Source organism: Equus przewalskii, chromosome 31, assembly GCF_037783145.1.
Source record: "Equus przewalskii isolate Varuska chromosome 31, EquPr2, whole genome shotgun sequence".
Classification (NCBI taxonomy): Eukaryota; Metazoa; Chordata; class Mammalia; order Perissodactyla; family Equidae; genus Equus; species Equus przewalskii.
In genome coordinates, this window is record NC_091861.1 from 1710636 (window position 1) to 1731961 (window position 21326).

The 21326-nt window shown below is 38.9% G+C and overlaps 1 protein-coding gene across 31 annotated transcripts in view; it reads right to left on the reverse strand.

Annotated features, from left to right (window-relative positions):
- The window catches only part of SDCCAG8 (SHH signaling and ciliogenesis regulator SDCCAG8), a 222856-nt gene that overhangs the window by 72729 nt on the left and 128801 nt on the right, over positions 1 to 21326 (reverse strand). For 12 of the 31 annotated variants that reach the window (XR_011535260.1, XR_011535262.1, XR_011535259.1 and 9 more), the window contains exons 14-16: positions 18119 to 18246; positions 15881 to 15989; positions 3638 to 3769 (exon numbers count right to left, since the gene is read on the reverse strand). Coding sequence is in view for 20 of the 31 variants with exons in the window: in XM_070602168.1 (XP_070458269.1) it covers positions 3638 to 3769; positions 15881 to 15989; positions 18119 to 18246 (369 nt within the window). In the remaining 11 variants the exon portion in view is untranslated. Of the gene's footprint in view, positions 1 to 3636; positions 3770 to 4928; positions 5013 to 14800; positions 14995 to 15880; positions 15990 to 18118; positions 18247 to 21326 lie in introns of those variants that run through there. The other 19 variants (XR_011535257.1, XR_011535256.1, XR_011535258.1 and 16 more) reach the window with 4 other exon arrangements.

The following is a 21326-nucleotide window of genomic DNA, read 5'->3' on the forward strand; positions in this document are numbered from 1 at the left end:
ATTCATATCTACTCTAACTTAAAACAAAAGATTCTCTGTTCCAAAATGCCCCTTCCAGTACATCTTCCCACCACCAGTTGGTTTGTATATCTCTCTTGCTCTCTCTTGCTTCCCGCTTTCCCTTGTAGGCAAATCTCACGAAAAAGTGGTTTAAATTTGCTGTTTAGGTTTTTCAACGCAGACTAACTTTTCAATCCATTCTAATAGGGTTTCTGTACTTACTCTTCTACTAAAACTATTTTTGTTAGCATAACCAGTAATGTCCATGTCACTAAGTCCAATGGATACTTTTCAGTCTGATTTAATCACTCAGCAGCATCTGGTTGATCACTTCCTTTCCTGAAGCATTTCCATCCCTTGGCATGCATGATAACGTGCTCTTCCAGTTTCCACTTATTTCTCAGGTTACTTGTCTCAGACTCATTTGCTAACCTCTACCTTACCTTTAAAAAATATTGTCCTTTAAGATTCAGTAAGCCCTTCTTCCTTCTTCCTTTTATTCTCCAGGTGACCTCATTTACTCCCGAGGTTTCAGATATCTTCTATAGGCTAATGGAGACGTCTATCTCTAGCCTAGACCTTCCTCCTGAGCTTAGTCCCCTAAGTCCACATGCTTACTCAATGTAGCCATTTGTTCAATGCATTTGAACACGGCCACAGCTTAACACTTGGTCTCATCCCAAACCCAGGCCATCTTGACCACAAACATGCTTCTTTGGAGCGTGCTCTAGTTCTCAGTAAGTGGCAGCATTATGCATCCATTGTTCACATCAAGAATATGCCCCCTTCTTCACCCAACATAGCTACTCAACTATTAAGTCCTGTTGATTTCGCCTAAATATTTCACCAATCTGTTTACTTCTGTCGCCATCATTAGCACTTCAAGAGCAAGCCTTCATCATCGCTTGGCTAACTGCTCTGGTAGCTTCCTAGCTGTTCTTGTGTAAACAGGATGGCTCTGCTCCAATCCATTAGCCACTCTGGAGCTGGAATGCTATTTTTAAAATGCAACTTGATCACATTATTCCCCTTTATTTTTTTAAAAAAACTTTAAATTTCTTCCCTTTAGTAATAGAATAAGGTAAAAGGTCTATAATAAAAACTTAAAGGCCCTGGGGGCCGGCCCCGTGGCAGAGTGGTTGGGCTCGAGGGCTCCATTTCGGTGGCCTGGGGTTTTGCTGGTTCGGATCCCGGGTGCGGACATGGCACAGCTCATCAGGCCATACTGGGGCAGCGTCCCATATGCCACAACTAGAAGGACCCACAACTAAAAGTATGCAACTATGTACCGGGGGCTTTAGGGAGAACAAGGAAAAATAAAATCTTTAAAAGAAACGTAAAGGCCCTGCCCCCGCCCTCCTCCCATGCCATTCTTTCCCTCATTCTTTACGCTAAACACAGTTTTTTCCTTCCTCAAAAGCCCGACCTCAGGATCTTCAATTTTACAATTTTCCTTTCTCTAGAACAGGAGCTGGCAAATTTTTTAGGAGAGGGTCAGACGGCAAATATTTTAGGCTTTGTGAGCCAGTAGGTCACAGCCTGTGACTCAGCTCCCCAACTCTGACATTGTAGTGCCAAAGCAGCCCCAGACGATCTGTAAATGAACGAGCACGACTACGTCCTGAGCCACACAAAAGAGGCTGTGGGCTGGGGCAGTTTGCCAGCTCCTGCTCTAGAAGGCTAAAAATCCCTATGCCATGGCTTACAGATCCACTTGAAGTTTTTTCATTTCAAGCATTTTCTTACTGAAACTTTTCCTGATCACGAGAAGTCCCCTTATTAAATGTGCTTATACGACAAACTACACTTCCCTTTTATAGATCTGATCGTTACTGTGATTAATTAGATAGTTGTGAAATTCTTTATCAATATCCATCGTCCCTATAAGGCTGTGAGCTCCATTAGACTGGGAACAATATTTACTTTGCTATTTTATTCCAGCATGTGGTGGAGAACATGACACATAGTAGCGATCTACAAATATTTGGTGAATGAATGAATGATTAATTTGCTATCTGACCTTCAGTTGGCAACTTTATCTTTCTGAGCCTTAGTTCTCCATCTGGAAATGGAGATGATAATAACAGCTACTTTCCAGTTTGTTTCAAGGCAAGACAATGTGTGTATTTTGTGAACTCTAAAGCAATATACAGATGTGAGAAAAGAAATATTAGAAAGATGCCTTGGTTGTCTTGTACAGAGGCAAATTACAGCCCAAGAGCCGAATCCTCTGGATTGTTTTGTTGGCCCTTTAGCTAAGAATGGTTTTTGTTTTTGTAAAGCGCTGTAAAAAACAAAAATAAAAACAAAACAAAGAAGACTGTGTGACAGATAGAGACCACGTGTGACCCACAAAGCCTCTATTTTACTCTCCGCCCCTTGACAGAAAAAGTTTGCTGACTCCTGGCCTGTCTGGGCTTAAGTAAATATTTTAATGAATAAATTAATGAAGGATCCTTACCTTGCAAATATATCCACATTTAGTATTTTGGTGACTAAAAAGCAGCGCCATTTTCTGACTGTCTTTCTTCTATTCAATAGAGCAAGTGATCAAAGTTGTAAATTACCTGCCCCCTCCCCAAGGATTTTATGTTTACTTTAAATTAAAAAGTAAAAAATAAAAGGAGTCCATAGATATTTTCATTTTCTCTCAACTACATCAACAATTGTTTCTGAAACAGAGAAAGCTCAGGGTGTGCTGGAGCTGGATTGGGGTGGCACGGAGCTGCAGGCTGAGCCCCGCTCCCCGGAAGGCTGGCTGCGGTCGCCGTGCGGAAGTGCACATCGGCCGAAATCAATTCAGCATATGGTGCAAAATACCGAGATTTTTTTTTCCAGGGAAATCCATCATTACACAGAAATTAGTAATAACACATTTATAGGAAATAATAAGGGAAAATACTGCTCTAAAAAGGAAAGGAATTTGGAGCCAAAAGTTCAAGATTCAAGTTTGAACGATATCACTTAATCTGTCACTTTGAGCAAATTCACTAGTCTCTCTGAGCCTAAGTTTCTTCATCTAGAAAAAGAGAGTAAATCCCACTGATGCCATTTCGCAGATGGCTATTATGAGCCAGGTGTTTTACATATATTCCGCTTGATCTTTATATCCAACTGCAAAGTGGGTATTATTAGCCCCAATACATAGATCAAGAAACGGGTGTTCAGACAGGTCAAGTAACTTCCTCAAAGTAGTGGTTTGGAGTCAAATCCTGACTCTAGCAATACTCTCAGCGCAACCTGTGATTAAGATATTGAACTTTCTTAGGCCTGCTACATGTTTCATCTTACAAAAAATGTACAAAACCTAACTTCTAGAAGAGAAGTTGTGAAATTCCCCATATTACAACATTACCAACTCACACCTTAAAGGTAGCTGGTTTGCCTACAGTCGGTGTTAAATCTAAGTCTGTGTCATTGGAGAATAGTAAAGAGGGGCTGTGCTCTCCTCTCCGTGTATTGTAAGAACCACCTGAGTTGAGAAAGCATAAATACATAAAAGCGTTAGATTTTGAGCATGTCCCTTGAATAGCACAGTGATCATGAATTTTATTTATTCCACAGCAATTCCTGTTCTATCTGTGAACCAAACACATTCAATATACGGCCTCTGAGTTGATTATTAAACCTTGATTACCTTTGCTTCATTATCTCATGCAGTCTCCCATGTTGGACACACTGTTCCTCCAATTCATCATTTCTTCTCTGCAACTTCTCCAGTCGGTCACAAGCGTACCTTTTTTCTTGACTGAGCTGAGCTATTTCAGATCTGGAGAGGTGAAAACACAGAAATGATAGATGTCAAAGGTTCTTATTATCAGAGGATGTTTTTATCGTATAACCTCAAGATTGTATTAAACTCTGTACTTAAACATAACGTAAATACAAATCATTCTATGTAAAATAAAATATTTCAGAAACTGAAAAACGTCTAGTAGGGGGAGATAAGCATTGCAGAGACTCAAAGGGTAGACAGATAAAGGAATAACAACTCTAACAACAGCAGTGATGGCTTCTCCAAGGAATGAGACAAAAATGATAATGGTCAGATCCCTTTTTAAAAAGGCGATCTTTCATTTACCAAATATTTACTGAGTGCCTATTACAGGCCAGCCACGACGCTGTTAAAGGAGCAACCCCACGCCTAAGCTCTATCACAGAGAATGTTTCCTTTAATTAACCTGGCTAATTTAATGGCACATGATTAAAATCATATAGATCCAAAAGGCATAATAATGAAAAATGGCAGTCTTCTGCCCCCGACCCCCATTCCAGCTAAGCAGTGACAAATACTTTCAATTTTTTTAAAGCTAATTCTTCTGGTATTCACCTCTGTATTTCTAAATTTTCTTATATCAATATTGCTTGTTCCATCAATTAAGAAATTTCTACTGATTCATGATGGTAGATGAAGATTAAACTCTTTTTTATGGCCCTTCCCCCATCTCCAGCCTGTTAATGTAATTACTAGTATTTCAGTTTGTGGTTAAATCAATATCAGCATTTTCATCATAATGACTACCTACATATTGCTCCTTGCTGTCTACGCAGTATATTATGATTACAATTGCACTTATGTACATTTATCTTCCCCAAATGAGTGGGCTTCAGTGTAGACCGACTGAGTGGCAAGCCATCTTTTCCTATGGGAGATTACCAGTTACACGTAGCTGTAATTCTCTCCTCTGTGGTCATTTTGTTTCTCAAGAGAAGGATCCTACCGTTTCCTGCTTGGTGTGTGTAACCCTAACCATCAGGGGTCAAGGAGCTGTTTACAAATAGAGGGGTGGGATCTCACCTTTCAGAACGCAGACTTTCTACGAATCCCTCTATTCTAACTTCACTGCCCCTATTTTAACCAAAGCCTCCTGGTTTAAGCTCTTCAGAGAGAAAGCCCCCAATTTTCTGGGTGGAGGAGGGATAGTCACCTGGTGGCTTGGAGTAGAGGTGGAACTGCCAATTTTGGTTTCAGCCCTATGTTCCACTCCTGTCTTCCAAGATTTTCCAGAATCCTGAAAGCAGATCAGCTTGCTTCACAATCCTCTCCCCCGCTGCAGACACTCAAGCTTTATCGTCCTCTACTCTGCTAAGTCAGGCGCTACTCCTCCAGCCTTCTTCCGGTCTTCACATATTTCAGCTGTGATCACAGGTATCTACTTTGGTGATGGTTGATGTCCCTCAGGAAATACGCTACCTCTTCAGTGTCTCTGATAACTATCTCAAGTCTCAAAATCTGAAGATCAGAAAGGCATATATCCAAGAGAAATTCTATCCCTGTCCGTGTTCTGATTAAGCACTGCTCTCACTGCCACCCCTCCGCATGCTCCACTACCTCTCAGGTTAGAACTGAAACTTTAAAACTCTTGCACATTAAAATGATTGGTTTGTGTCTTGACGTTTAAGTAAGATGCTTGATGTAAAATTGCTTCCATCCAAAGAAAGGATTCCTCTATTAGGCAAGATAGGCTTTTCTTCTTGGTCAAGAAAAGATTTGGATTTGCTAAGGAAATTCGTTGCAAGGACCAAGCTGCTTCACACATATGAAGAAACCTCTCACTTTAAGTTCACCTCATTCCTGATTTTGTTTTCATCTTGGTCCAAGTGTCATCTCAAAGGAAGCTTACTCTGATTAATACTTTGCAGTTCCCAATATGTCAGCACATTTTTAAAAACTTCCTCTAGCTTTTATGCATACGTTAGCTTAAAATTGATTCCTCTTAATTGTGCCCTGTGCCTCATCTTTCTTACTAGATTATACACGAGGGCAAGGATTATCTCATTTTCAAGCTCAGATCAAGCACTCAATCGACATTTGCTTCTCCTAATAATAATTTACCTATATCCGAAATACTCTAAATCAGTTAATAATAGCTTATACTTCTCCTTTTAAGATCACAAAGAAAATAGAATTTAAGGGCAGTTTTAAGAAATTGTCAATTTAGTGTTTATCCAAGATTAGTATTTCCTATCACAATATGCACTTAAATAAATTTCAAAAGGACAAAAAATATCCTTAAACCAGATTAGGAAAAAATGCAGAAGAACATTTATCTGTTCTCAGGTACTTTCCTAGAAAAAAAAGTCACTTTTTAAAATAAAACTCACAAAGGAAACATAGATTTTATAACATAAAAACATAAAACTTTTGAACAAAAAAATATGTTTTCATGAAAATGTTCATTTTAACATTGTTTCTAGAAGCAATCTTGCTCTGCAACCCCCAATATCTGAAAACTTAACCCAGAAATCTGTCAACAGAAGACTGGTTATATTACTTATACAAAGGAATATCAGTGGAGTAACATCAGCATCATGACAGAGTGAGTTGTTCCCTTTGTTTCTCCTCTAAATTACAACTAAATGGCATTCCTTAACCAACAGAGGATTCCCTACACAGCACAATAGGATGTCTGAGAGATCCACACAACCATACAGTCTGAAGGTGGGGGGACTGGATCCACAGGAAGCAGTGGAACTAGGTGAGTGGACCCCTTCCCCTTACCAGCAGCACAGACCCAGGTCTTGGGTCCTTACTCAGTGGCTGGTGCAACTGTAAGAGGAGATGGGGCAGCCTGGCCTGTGCGCCAATACTTTCCAGCCCACGGGAGAACCCAGCATGCGAGCAGCCCCATCTGTGGGAATGCTCCCCACTGAGTGGTGCAGCTCAGCCCCCATAGGGGAGCCCCCACCAAGTGCAGCAGCTCAGCCAAACTGCCCACAAACACAGAGCCAGCCTGCATGTGAAACAAAGTGCCCCATGCCTCCCGCTAGTGCAGCAGCTCAGCCAGTCCCCCGCAAAGCACAGTGCTTCTGCATGAGAGCAACCCTGCTGGCAGAGCACAGAGGCTCCAGCTGCATGTGAGTGCATGACCTGCCAAGCGGCTGTGGCCAGTGTGCAAACACAGAGGAGCCCTACCAGCACAACTTCCAGCAGATGAAGTGGGATCAGAAAACACAGCTCCTGCCCACTACCAGCAGTGGCAGGTGGAATCTGTGACCCAATACTACTACAAACGCCCTGGAGCAAAGGATCAATTCATCAAACACCATGAAGAATTACATTAACACTTCAGAGCAGAAGGAAAATAACAAGACTCCAGAAACCAAGCCTGAAGTCAAAGAAATGTACAATCTAAATGACAGAGAATTCATATTAGTTGTCATAAAGAAACTCAACAAGTTACAAGAAAACTCAGAAAGACAGTTCAATGAGCTCAGGAATAAAATCAATGAGTAGAAGGAATACTTTACCAAAGAGATTGGAATTCTAAAAAAAAACAAACAAATTCTGGATATGAAGAACAAAATTAATGAGATAAAAAATAACCTACAATCCATAAAAAATAGAACTGACATTACGGAGGACTCACTTAGAAAATAGAAATATAGAAATGCTTCAGGTGGAGGAGGAGAGAGAACTAAGATTCTTAAAAAAATGAAGAAATTCTTTGAGAAATATCCAACTCAATTAGGAAAAGTAACATAAGGATTATAGGTATTCCAGACGGAGAAGACAGGGAGAAAGGAGCAGAGAGCTTGCTCAAAGAAATAATAGCTGAGGACTTCCCAAACCTGAAAGGAAGTGGACTTACAAGTATGTGAAGTCAATAGAACTCCTAATTACATCAATGCAAAAACACCTTCTGCAAGGCATATAATATTAAAACTGACAAAAATCAATGACAAAGAAAAAATATTAAGGGCAGTAATGCAGAAGAAAATAACCTGCAAAGGAATCTCTATCAGGCTTTCAGCAGATGTCTCAGCAGAAAACTTAGAGGCTAGGGGATAACTGAATGATAAACTAAAAAAACTGAAAGTCAAAAACTTTCAGCCAAGAATCCTCTATCCAGCAAAACTATCCTTCAGATACGATGGAGAAGTTAATGCTTTCCCAGATAAATAAAAGCTGAGGGAGTTCATCACCACTAGGCCTGCCTTAGAAGAAACATTGAAAGGAGTCCTCCCATGAGAAACTAAAAAGCAAAAGTTTACAAAACCTTGAGCAAGGAGATAAATAGACAGATAAAATCAGAAAATTGCTGCTTTATATCAGAATAGGTTAGTAAATACTTAATTATAACATAAAAAACAAAGGGAAGGAAAGCATCAAAAATAACTATAAATAATTTAGTCACAAACTCACAACACAGAAAAGAACAATTTGTGGCAACAGTAACTGAGAAGAGCAAGAAGAAACGGCTGGAACCTGCTTAGGCTCTAAATGGAGATAAGAGGCTATCAGAAAACAGACTATCTTATTTGTGAGATCTTTTATACAAACCTCACAGTAACCACTACACAAAAAATCATCCAAAATCAACTTACAAAAATCAGTTGCATTTCTATACACTAATAACAAGCTCGCAGAAAGAGAAGTCAAGAATACAATCCCATTTATAATTGCAACAAAAAGAATAAAATAGCTAGGAATAAACTTAACCAAGGAGGTGAAAGACCCATACACTGGTAACTATAAGACATTATTGAAACAAATCGAAGACAACATAAATAAATGGAAAAATATTCCATGCTCATGGATTGGAAGAATAAACATAGCTAAAATGTCCATATTACCTAAAGCAATCTACAGATTCAATGCAATCCCAGTCAGAATCTTCATGGAAACAGAACAAAGAATCCTAAAACCTATGTGGAACAACAAAGGATCCTGAATAGCTGAAGGAATCCTGAGAAAAAAGAACAAAGCTGGAGGCATTGCAATTCCTGACTTCAAAACATACTACAAAGCTACAGTAAACAAAACAGCATAGTACTGGCAGAAAAATAGACACAGAGATCAATGGAACAGAATTGAAAACCCATAAATAAAACGACACATCTATGGACAGCTAATCTTCGACAAAGGAGAGGAAACCCTCTTCAATAAACGGTGTTGGGAAAACGGACAGCCACATGCAAAAGAAAGAAAGTAGACCGTTATCTTATGCCATACAAAAAATTAACCCAAAATGGACTAAAGACTTGAATGTAAGACCTGAAGCCATAAAACTCCTAGAAAATATAGGAGTACACTCTTTGACATCAGTCTTAGCAGCATCTTTTCGAACGCCATGTCTACTTAGGCAAGGGAATCACAAGAAAAAATAAACAAATGGGACCACAACAGACTAAAAAGCTTCTGCAAGGCAAAGGACATCATGAACAAAATGGAATATCAGATGCTATTCTCATAATGTGGCTATCTATATGTGTTATTTATTGACCTAAAAATATGCAATATTGGGAAGAAAGGAAAATATTAAAAGTCTACACATGTAAAGTGACTCCATTTTATAATTTACGAAATATTTTGACATGTATACCACAATATTGATTATCTCTAGGCATCAGGGTTACAAATTTAAAAAAAAATTTTCCTTTTTCATATTTTCTGAATTTTTACAATGGACATGCATCTAAAACAAAAAATAAAGTCATTTTGATATTGAAAAAAATCATAAAAACCAAAAATATCTGGGAACAAAGTTTTCAAAATTAAAAAAATGACCTGAGATAACACATAAAAACATGAGACAAATGAAGATTAGAAGCATCATTTAATAACGTGTTACCCTAACTCTTTATCAAAATTCCAATGAAAAAATACACAAGGAATATGAAAAATATTCACAGAGGAAGACATAAATGATCAACAAACTTTTATAAAATATTCAATTTCACCATTATTCAAAGAAATGTGTAATAAAACCAGATTATGGTCAAATATTTATTGTATGCTGACACTAAGCTAGATAGAGGAATCCATCCTTCACGGTAATGATCTCAAACACCCCTACAAGGTAAGTGTTATTTCCTTTCCTCTGTGAAGTAAATATGAGGTTTAATGATTTGCCTCTGGTCACCCACTGATGATGAGCCAAGCCCAGATGCAAACAGTGGTCTCCACTCTAGAAGGGCATTTCCACCCACTGTGCAATATGGCTTCCCGCCTCTTTTTTAATCTCTCACTTCTTTTTGTCACCTACTGATATATAGTGGGCAGAATTTAGTGCAGTACTTGAGCAAAGTGCTACACATTAATAGCCTTAAAAGAGTTTGTAGTTTTTAGACTAGCGATCCTTTTAGATAGCTCTAGTAAGGGAATCATCAAAAATTCAGATTCAAGTTCAAAATTATTATTATCCATAACTGTTAAAAATTGGAAACATCGTGTCTAATGAATTATTATCCAAACAAATGATTCAACTAAAATTATGTTTCCAGAGCATTTACTGATGTAGAGAAATGTTCATTAGATAATATCAGGTGATGTCTATGTAGGATGATCTCACTCACAATATAAACACATGCATACACACACACGGAAGATGACCGAAAAGAAATATGTCAAAAGTTAACAATAGTTGGATGATAATATCACAGGAAATTTTTTCCTTAAAACTTCCTTCTTTGTGTTTATACCCAAATGCCCTAATTTGAGGATGTCTTACTTGTACAATCACAAAAATATAAATGTTATTTGTAAAGTATATATTACTGTCAGGTATTTTATTGCTAAAATATTTTCTTTGCTTTGCATATTTTTTTCTTTGTTTATAATGGTAATTTGCCTATGAACTTCCAACGTCCAATAAGAATTTGGTATACGTGCATGCACATCAGCTTTTATCTGTGTAGAGCCCCTTATATATTAAAAGAACTAGACATTTGAAAAGTTCAAAGAATAAACTTACAAGTTTCTCTTACTGAGGTTACATCTGCAGCGTGGTTATCCTAGCATCATATAAAAGGATAATTGACTCTAATCCATTTTCATAGAAAATTTAGGCAATTTCTGGCTTTACAGAAGCATGAACTTTTGCCTGCATTTTTATATACCAGTTATATTGTGTAATTGCATTTGCATGAAGTATAACATTTTACTACTATAATTAGGATTACAGTGATAATTGCTTTTTAAGAGAAAACATGACACCTTAATTTTTTATCCTTTTAGCTTGTCATTTGACTTTGGATAACAATTATTAGAGGCCAATATCAGTCTCTTCTTGCAGAATATAATTTTTGTAGTATCCCAACCTAGCATCATCTAAACATAAAAGAGAAAAAAAATAGTTCAACCGGGTGTGTGTTCTTTACTTCAATTAAACTCACACAGTTGGATACCTCCTGTTGCCAAAACAGTAATATAATTTATACATTATAGTCTACACAGTAAAACTACACTAAAAGTCATTTAACAATATTTATAACACCATAAAATACAGTGTTAAAATATATGAACTGCAATATGTACCAAAATTATAAAATTTGTTTCTCATCATCAGTGATTAAAAGCAGGATCATTGCTCTAGCCTCAATACCCACAACCCTGGTGACAGATTAGAATTCAACTCTTAATGATCAATTTACAATTAACAAGATAGAAGTGAAACAAATTAAACCAACCATTATATATAACGAGACCCAGTGGACTCCCATTGTTCCTCTTAATTACAAAACGCAAATCACAAATACACAATAGGCAGTGTTAGACATCAATCCACAAGCCCAGTAACCCAGAAAGTGAAAATGGAAAAGAAAGAGAAGCGAGACCACGTCGACCCGGGTTCTGTGCTCTGTATCCTGTTCTTTTCGACGTGCGAGTGTTGCGAGGCTAAAACCCAGCACACGCTTGATCTGCACTCTGCAGCTGGCAGAGGCTCGCTCCCAGCCAGCGCGCAGCCTGTCCAAGTGCTTCCCAGGCCATGCTTTAGATCGACTGCAACATTCTACTGCTGATTCATCTAAGTGCTGGGGAGAGGGAACGCTTCCTTCACTTGGATAAAGAAAAATCACAGTTGCACCAAAGATACTTAAATATCTCCACTTACCAACTTCAAAAAAACACCCTATCACCGTAAAAGGCTCTCAGAGTCCCGGGGAATAAAGACGAAAAAGTAGCTAAAGTTTAATGTGAGCTTCAACTAAAACCAGCCGGAACGCCTGCCTGGTGCCAATTAAAAGCAAAATGGAATTAGTTCTCTTGCCTGGTGGTCAAAAATAAGCTATATAAAATGCACGGAATTGGCAGTTCATTTTTAGTTTTAGAATGGGACGTGCCATTCACAAACCCTGGGGTTACAGACACCACTCACGCAGTGTGGAATGCACACTGTGCAGAAAGTGACTGTGCTAATCGCTGTGGAGGGCTTCCAGGGAACAGAAACAATAAGCACAGCCATAATGCGAGGTACGTCCACTTGGGGAGAAAACTCATACCGCAGACACACACATGGAGGACCCGTTTCTAAACCCTTCCACAGAGCAGCCCAGCACGAGGCTGGGGTCAAGAGTAGGAACACACAGGAATGGTGAGCCAGAATGCCGGCTTTCCCAGCGATTCCGCGGGAGCTCTATTCAAATGGCCAGCTCTGTGAGTAAAAAGGAGCTTATTTTAAACGGTATGAATCCATTTATTTAGTATGGCATTTTGAATAGCACGAAACTCTTAGAGAACTGTCACTAGTAAGAAAAGAGGAGCAAAAAAATGTTTTAAATTGTTGATCAACACAAAATAAATACACCTATTTTCAGGAAAAATTTTACTACAGTTCGCTGAGGAAAATCTGGCTCAAAATTACCACATGGTTTAAACACTTATTTTGGAGACTAAGCTTCCATTATGACAACACTTTAGAATGCTCAAAAATCCCCAAGACTGCCTCAGCTCCAAGCACAGGGGCAACGATTTATCCCAGAGGATTAACATGGGAGTGTAAGGCACACCGTGGAGGGCTGCCACGGGGCTGAAGAAGGTTACAATTTTTATTTAAAAAGAAACACTCTGAGCCCTTCAAGTTTTATAGGTTGTTTCAAAGCAGAGGGTACTATCAAAATGGAATGTTAAATTTTGCAAGAGTTTTGAAAATCTCACAGTCTTCATGGAGGGAGCCAGTGGGAAACGAGACTGGACCAACAAGAAATTAAGAGTAAACAAACAAACAAACAAAAGAAAGCCCTAAAATCACAACGTATCCTACCTACTACATTCTTGTGAGGAAGACAAAATGCTATTTTGTAAACTTTAGGGGCCTCAAAAGTTTTAACAATAATAAGCAACAATTTATCAAGTGTTTGCTCGGTGCCAGGCTGTGGCTCTGGACCAACTCAGAAAGTCGCAGGAGATCCTCTTAAACCCCGATTTACCCAGCAAGGCGCCTGAGCAGGCCTGAAACCAACCAGCCCCACATTTTCCTGCTCTGTCTCTAAAAAGGTTCCCACGGCTAGCCTGTGGCTGAGGGTTACAGGTCCACACACTCTGCATCGGCAGCCTGGGTACACGGTTCAGATCCCGGGTGTGGACCTACTGCACTCACTAGCCATGCTGTGGTGGTGTCCCACGTACAAAACAGAGGAAGACAGCACAGATGTTAGCTCAGGGCCAATCTTCCTCAGCAAAAAAAGAAAAAGGTTTTCATGTGGTATAGACTTTACGTTTGTCAGAAACGGCACTTGGACCCTGGCAAAAACAAAAATAGCTAAGTGAAGTGATACCCAAATGGCCAGTCCAGACCCTTAACACAATGCCGTCAATGACACGAGCAGCCGCTACTGCACATCCCAGGTGTCAAGCACTGTGCTACGCGCTTTACACACACGTGTACCTGTGTCTCTCTCTACATACTGCTCACTCCCACAACAACCCTGCAACATGGGTTTTAGAAATGTTTTCACAGACGGAGAAGCTGAGGTTTGGAGAGATTAGGCAATGTGCGCAAGGTTACGAAGCTAAGTGGCAGAGCGAGCTTCAAACCTAGTTCTTTCTGAATGCCACGGTGTTTTGTCCCGCACACTGCCTGTCGTCAGCAAAGGAACAGGCTGGAGCCAGAGTCAGCTCGGGAGATGGGGGTAGCACCACACTTGTTTGTTTCAATCATTCATTCAATAAATATGTATTGAGTGCCATCTGTGTGTCAGACAAAAAGGAACACGTTCAATTCATAACGTAGTGGTCAGGAGCTAGAGGGACTAGAAGCGAGAGGAGCTGGAGAGGGGCTGAGGCTCAAGCTCACGGACCAGGACAGGGTAAGCTGAGAGATTCAGAGCAGGCAAAAGAGGCGCTGGGCACAGGTCGACCCAGGCTCACAGGGGAACCCTCACATGCCAAGCATGCCCAGTTCTCCACGGGAATCGAAGATTAATTTTTCTTTCCCAAACTTTCCCATCATAACTATGTTGGCCTGGATTTTCCTTAGTAGTAGATGTAAAATGTTATACTTATTGTAAGAAAGACTGGAACCAGAAACATCTAAGTTAGAACTCTCGCTTTCCCATTTACCAGCTTTTTAAATACTGTATTGGTCTCTTCATCTGTAAAAGATAATAATTCCTGTCTCAAGCTGTTGTGAGATTTAAATAATATATACCAAGCATATAGCACCTATTTCTCTTTTATACACTTCAATTTCCTGAATTATGTCTTCATACAGAGCAAGATAATCAATAATCAGTCACAGAGCAATCTTAAAATAATAGAATATTATAAACCCAAGATCAATATAATTTCTTTCTTAGATTATATAATCTGGTTTGTTTGTTTCTAACAAATTACTTACTTTTGGATCTATGTGAGGTGAATTAAATATTTCTGGTTAGGAATAGCTACTCTTGATATTTTATGAGGGTCTCTTTCATGACAATATCATTTGGGTTTCCTTGCCAAATTTCCTAAAAATATCTGGTATTTTGGCACCCTAAGCTTTTTCCCTACCCAAACAAGATATTCACTTAGTATTTGCTAAGAAGGCACAGAGGTCAGAGCACACTCTGGGTGGGTACAGGAGCCTCTGCCTACCGTGCATTCCGAAGCCCTCTGATTCCCCAGGAGATTCGGGGATGGGGATTCCATCACTAAGCCAGTTTATCGATGCAGGAGCCCCAGACAGGGCTCAGAGTGATCAGACAGGCCCTGGTCCTCCTGGAAACTCCTTCTGAATGAGATACCCAAGTCAGTAGTTTACTGAGCAATACTGTTTGCTCCGAGCAGATCTAAGTGAGTTTCAGAAAAATACAGAAAAGATATACAGGTTATTTTTCCATTAGGTTACGTTGTAAGGTGATATTGACATCTAGCTAGTTACGTGAATGTTGACTTTTACAGTTCAATTCAAAGTGACTCTGTCCAACACGATTCATTTACAAGAGGAAATCACAGTTCAAGCAGGTCAAATACCTTTGTTTGAGATTACAGTTACTGTCAGAGCCGAGATGAGAACTCAGGCTTCTTACAGTTCAGAACATAAAACACAGCGTTCATTGAGAAAACCTGCTTAGAAAAGGTCCAGGAAAAAATTCACTGAGATCCCCATCAATGGATTTACAAAAGAGCATAGAACCTATAAAATGAATGATGGCTGTTCTCCTAAAATAAAACAATTTTAGAAGAAGGAAGGGATGGTTTGAGTTTATTTCAAAGTATCGTCTACTTTTATTTTTATATATACACATTTCATCTATGATCATTTGACCTAAAGACAGCTTTTGCGAGTTCATGGAGAACTGTGATAATAGATTAAAATGTTTTAACTATATCAACATAAGACTTTAAAACTCCTTGGTTTACCTGCATCTTTTACTAGAAAAACTGCTATCTTGATCTTTGTCTTCTGAAGTTTTATAGTTTTCAATTATAAACATTAAAAAAGTCAAATAATAGTACATATACATATTCATAAAAAACTCAAGGTGTCTGCATGGATAGTTAAGAAAGTGTTTATACAGAGAAAATATTTTCACAGAAAATGTATCTATCTAATGTATCTAAACAGATATCTAATTTTGTCATTAGATAAAATAGTGGAAACGCTGTTTTTTGAGGAAAAATTACAGTATTCACACAAACAGTACTCTGAAAGTATTGTATAATATTACCTACCTGCTTTTTTGAGAAATTTTTTCCAGTTTCTTGGCTAATGTACAGCACTCTTCCTTTAACTTTGTCAAAAATGTATTCTGGGAGGTCAGCAATGAATACTGTTCATTTTCTAGAAACAACAATAACCCCCCCACCAACATAAGATGTTTATGGTTGTAGCTCTGCGGTGCTCCCACACAGACGGTGGGGAAAGTGCTCACTTCCTACCACACATTTCCTGTAAGCCACTAGACCATTTTCCATGTCCTAAGTCAAAAGACCACTCCTCTGGCAAGACACTAAATCTTGTGAGACATTTATTTTCCTAATAATTACACACAAAAAACATTTTTGATCATACCAGCTTGGTGTAATGTTTTAACATGTTAATAAATTGTCAAATACCTCAAGTAGAGTCATAGATGCTTTTATCTTTGCAATATGTGCAATATTGTCTTTTTATTTTGACAATTTTACTATACACAGAGTGTCAAAAATGATCACAACCAGATAACTGAGATGAAGTCAGGGAGGAACTCTCTTCCATGCTGTAACCCACCCTTCCTGTTTCGTATTTACTTATGTATTTCACCAACCCCCTCTTGTACACGCTTCTCTAACTATGAAAGTGAAATACGTAATTTTCCTTAGAATTTTGATTTCATTGTCAACAGCATGAGCTTCAATGAAGATCTGGTCAAAGAAACAGAAGAGTGTGATATTTTTGTGCACAATGCACGTCAGTGTTCTTAAGGTGGCTCTAGTTAAACAGTGAGGATAAACAGGGCTCTTATCTAGCCCTCGGAGATGCTGCCCAAGACTCCTTGAGCATAGGATCCTGCCAGGAGTGGGGGCAAACAATAATTTATCCTCTAACTTCCTCCTTTTGTTTTTAGGGGAAAAACATTTACTAAGTCTGGTGAGTTTTCATTTCTTTTGGCCAAACGCTGTTAAAAGAAATCTCTACTGAAAGTGCCAGAGGGAATTACGTGAGTCACGATGACGTTTGCCTCTTTATAAGTAAACAGATCATTTAACGCATTTTACATTAGCAATTTTTCACCGATAAGATAAGCAATAAAATTTTTTACCATGTCATCAAATATAGTATACATCAAATTATGTGGAAATTATCTTTAAGGGTAAGGTTCAATAAGGCCCTTTATTTCTTTTCAATTTTAGCTAATGATTGGCAAAAAGCGTATAGCATACAAAGCAAAATAAAACAAGGCACTAAAAATGAAGCAACATTTTTCTGGAAGAGACTGGATCAATTAAACTTTTGTTTTAATAGTACAATCAGCTCGGAGTACGTGGTGTGGAATTATAATGACTGACACTGTCTCGTTTTGACTAACACTGTCTGTGAACACACAACTCCAAAGTGAAAGAACCACATAACGCTGAGACTGAGCAAATCAAACTGCCTATTTTCAAAGTGCATTTTACTTTCAAATTAAAGGTAAAGAGTTACTGGCCAACTCAGTCTGCAGAACAGTGCCAATGTGATGAAAGATGGCAGTTTTTAGCCAAGCTGCCAGCTGTGGTCGATGCCTTGTATTAGTGAATTTTAACAGCGGTTGCGAGAACTTGAAGAATGCAGAGGATTAAACACCACTCTAGATTGGGCTGGGGGAGGGGGAAATCATACAAATGCTAAAAATGTTCGAAGCTGCAAAGATTAAATAAAGGAACATATCAATTTGGAGCCACTGAATTACATCCAGCTGCGACAGTGAATTAAGGACCGATTAATGGCTAAAGCTTTTCTCCAGTTTGGATGCTGAAGCAAACTCATTAGGCTTTTAGAGTAGCTATAATGTGTGTACTGTGGGAACTGTTCAATGCTATTCAGGAGACTCTAACTGTAAGCTCAGAGCATTTCCCGCAGAGCTTCTGATGCTATTTTCTTTATATAACATGTGTGCCTGAAAACCCAGCCAAAAACAAGCCCTTTGTTTTTCTACTTTGTTGTGGTCTCTCTCAGCTTTACGTTTCTTGAACACAGGTAAATAAACTCATAATCCAGATGGTGCAACAGATGTGAGAGCAGCACTCTGAAATCAACAGACAGTGGGCAATACTTTCCATTTTCTCTTTTAAACGCTAACTAATATGTAATTCGGAATCTCCGGTGTAGTTAGCATCTGCTCCCTTCGGCCAGCCAAAGGTTACAGGTGTTCCTGATGTCATTTCACAGTGAGGCGTGGGCCGGCTCCTGAGCCAGGGCCCGTGCTCTAATCTTTCCCGACCACCTACCAGTTCTGTCATGCTGGGCCTCCATTTGCTGCATCTTCTGTGTCAGCTCCTGCTCTCTTTGCTGGGCCTGAAGGGCCTGGGCCTTTGCTTCGTTGCTAAAGCTCTGCTGAATGCTATCTTTTTCCAGTCTACAAAGCAGAGAGCAGACAGACAGAAATTTAATCTACAGATGCATGAACCCCCATCATTTCCCCAACAGACCACAGAGAGCTGTTATGTTGTAAATTGTTAAGGATAAGAAGACAACAATCTTCCCACAGACCGCCCCCCCCCCCACTTTTAGGGAGAAAATCCAAAGGTGCTTTCATACAACATTAAATACATGCCATAAATGCAAAGGACTAAAGAACACAACTTTAAAAATAAAAAAAAATCGTGACAACTGCATAGTGGTATTTTGTAATTTTAAAACACACACATCTTTTTCTATAACATTCTCAATGTTTCGTAGCACCAGTTAGACTTTCTACTTCTGAATGGTTAACATTTCCTAAACATCCTAGTTATAGGAACAGCATGACTCAATACACCAAAAGTTAAAGTCTTCAAACTAAGCTTTGTAGACCACCTCTGCTTTTCCTCCCAAACCTAAAATGGAATCTCAAATACAATTTAGGAGATTCTATCTAGAGGCAAGTAAATGATTCTGCAGTACCACATGCAAGTTTTTGTTAAATATTTTCACACATTAGGCCACATAATGTGAATATAAATATGAAAATGAAAATGAAAACCTTCCCCCAGCACTTCATAATAAAACCTGCTTTGGGTCACTTTGAAAGAAACTACAAGATGAGAAGTTTCCACACTCAGAGGCAAACTCTCACCCCAGTGTGACTGGCTGTCGACCCAATGGGTCAACCACAGTGGCTTCTGAAGAGAGCAACTTGTGAAACAATGAGACCCTGAAGAACACAAAGGACCTCATCACTGGCAGCACTGTGGGTACCGACACTGTGCACACACACACATTAGGTTGGTTCTTCAAACTCTAAAGATGGGTAAGCGATGAGGGTTTCCTTCAATTAACTGACTTAGTTATTTCTAACTCCTGATCTCCTTGTGGGCATTTCTCATCCATGCTGCTTTAGTTTACTAATTGAGATATTTACTGCCTTGCCTTTGCCAAACTAAAAATAAACAATTCCATAAAGCTATCACTACTAGTCTATGTACCGCTGTGGAACTTCAATTCACCAGCTTCTAATTATAAAGCGACATAAGGAAAGTCTGTATTGAAATTGGTCAATGCATGCGGTAATGTTGTAGTGTAAAATTTCAGAACGAAAATACACCCACACTTCACTCAAATGGAATCATCAGGGGTCCACACCAAATGTGAAATAAGGTCCCTTCTGGTACTCCTAATAAGAATACCCCTTGGATTTGCTCCAAGGTCTTGCCTCACACTCAGTTCCAAAATAGTATATTGCAACAAATAGTCACACTAGGCCACTTTTTGCCTCTGCAGTCACACCATTTTTCTAGCCATGGATCATTGCACAAGTCTCTTTGTTTTCCTGGGATGTCTCCCCCAGCCCTACCTTTCACCCCCACCAATCCCTGTCCCTCTGCTCGATGCATACTCGTCCTTTAAGGCCTGCTCAAAATTCTCCCCCTCTCCTTCCATTGTCTCCTAAATTAACTATTATTTCCTCAACGATTCCAATATACATCGTGTATGTATACATCCTACTAAGATGGTATTGGTCACACTTAGTTATTGATTTGTGTCTGTCTCTTTTTGTCATCTTTGTCTGTCTATACCCTGAGCCTAGCTCAGTACTTGGCACATAGGAAGTGGACAGTGAATGTTTAATGAATGGATGTTCTTAAACCCTTGGTTAAGGGTTAACCCCTTGGGAGAAGGAAGACTGCAGTCGTAAGAGAAGCTGGAGAATCTGCTCAAGTCTTACATGAGGAAGCCAAAATTTTTCAGACATGCTAAAAAAGAAGAGTACCTGGAAGAGAATGGCTCTAATGGCTTTGGCAGCTGGAGACCAGGCTGCTGAAGGAGTCAGCTTACAAAGGGCACTGTGGACTCTTTCACTGAGGAACCATCCCCAAGTCAGACCCTGCGTTAGAGCAGCGGACATAGGTAGGGAGACCTGGGTCTCTGAGATCCCTAATAACTGGGTGACCATAAAATGCACTGTTCAAACCAATACCCATTTGAGAGTGAAAAGGAGCACTACGAATGATTACACCGAGACAACAGTCCTAACTGGGACTGCCCTTTGCAAACTGGGGCTTATGGTCCCCTGCACAAAGGGGTTGCCAGTCTCATCATCAATTTTTAGAATGAGAAGCTGCCTAATTACTGGTATCCTAAATTTGCTAATGGAAAAAGACTACTGTTATGGCAGTTCTCCTTATAAAATAAAGTGATTTAAAAGAATGCTCTACCAACAAATGTTGAGTTACACACTAACTTTTGTTTCTTGAATCCTTCCCCAATTTTCACCTTATTTAAGAAGCTACATATTTTATTTTATTATTTTTTAATTGAGATATAATTGAAATATAACATTATATTAGTCTCAGGTATACAACATAATGATTCCATATATGTACAAATTGAAAAGTGACCACCACAATAAGTCTAGCTAACATTCGTTTTACTTTCCGTTACATAAAACCATGGCATATTTTCGCTTTCCTAGCTTTCCTACCTCCTCCTCCCTTCCACCTTCTCCCCTTGCAGATTCTTTCTGACTTAGTAGCTTTTTATAAAACCTTGAATGTTAGAACTGAAAGGGAACCACAAATTTGTTTAATAAAATCCTCTCACGTGACAGTTTAAAAAAATAATAAGGGCCATAAAAAATTAGAAATCTCCTCAAAAGTTACATTGTAAGAGATGTAAAGGCAGAGGTGGGATTTGAAATGTTTTGATTTGGTGAAACCTATTTTATAACAATCTAGAGGTAATGCAATAATTGATTTTAAAAATTAATAAAAACCACTTACATATCCAAGGAAGGGATTAGAGAAGAATTCAAACCAAATCGCTTAATATTTATCATAACTGTATTATGTGAAAAACATTCTGCTAGGCACTGAGTCAAATAAAGATAAATATGGCATAGAGCCATAGTCCTCGCCCCAATAGGGAATTCAAAATGGCAAGAGTAGAAAGTAGAGGTAAAATATATCATAAGAGAGGTACAAGAGAAAAACTACCAAAGCACAGAAAAACGAGAGGTGG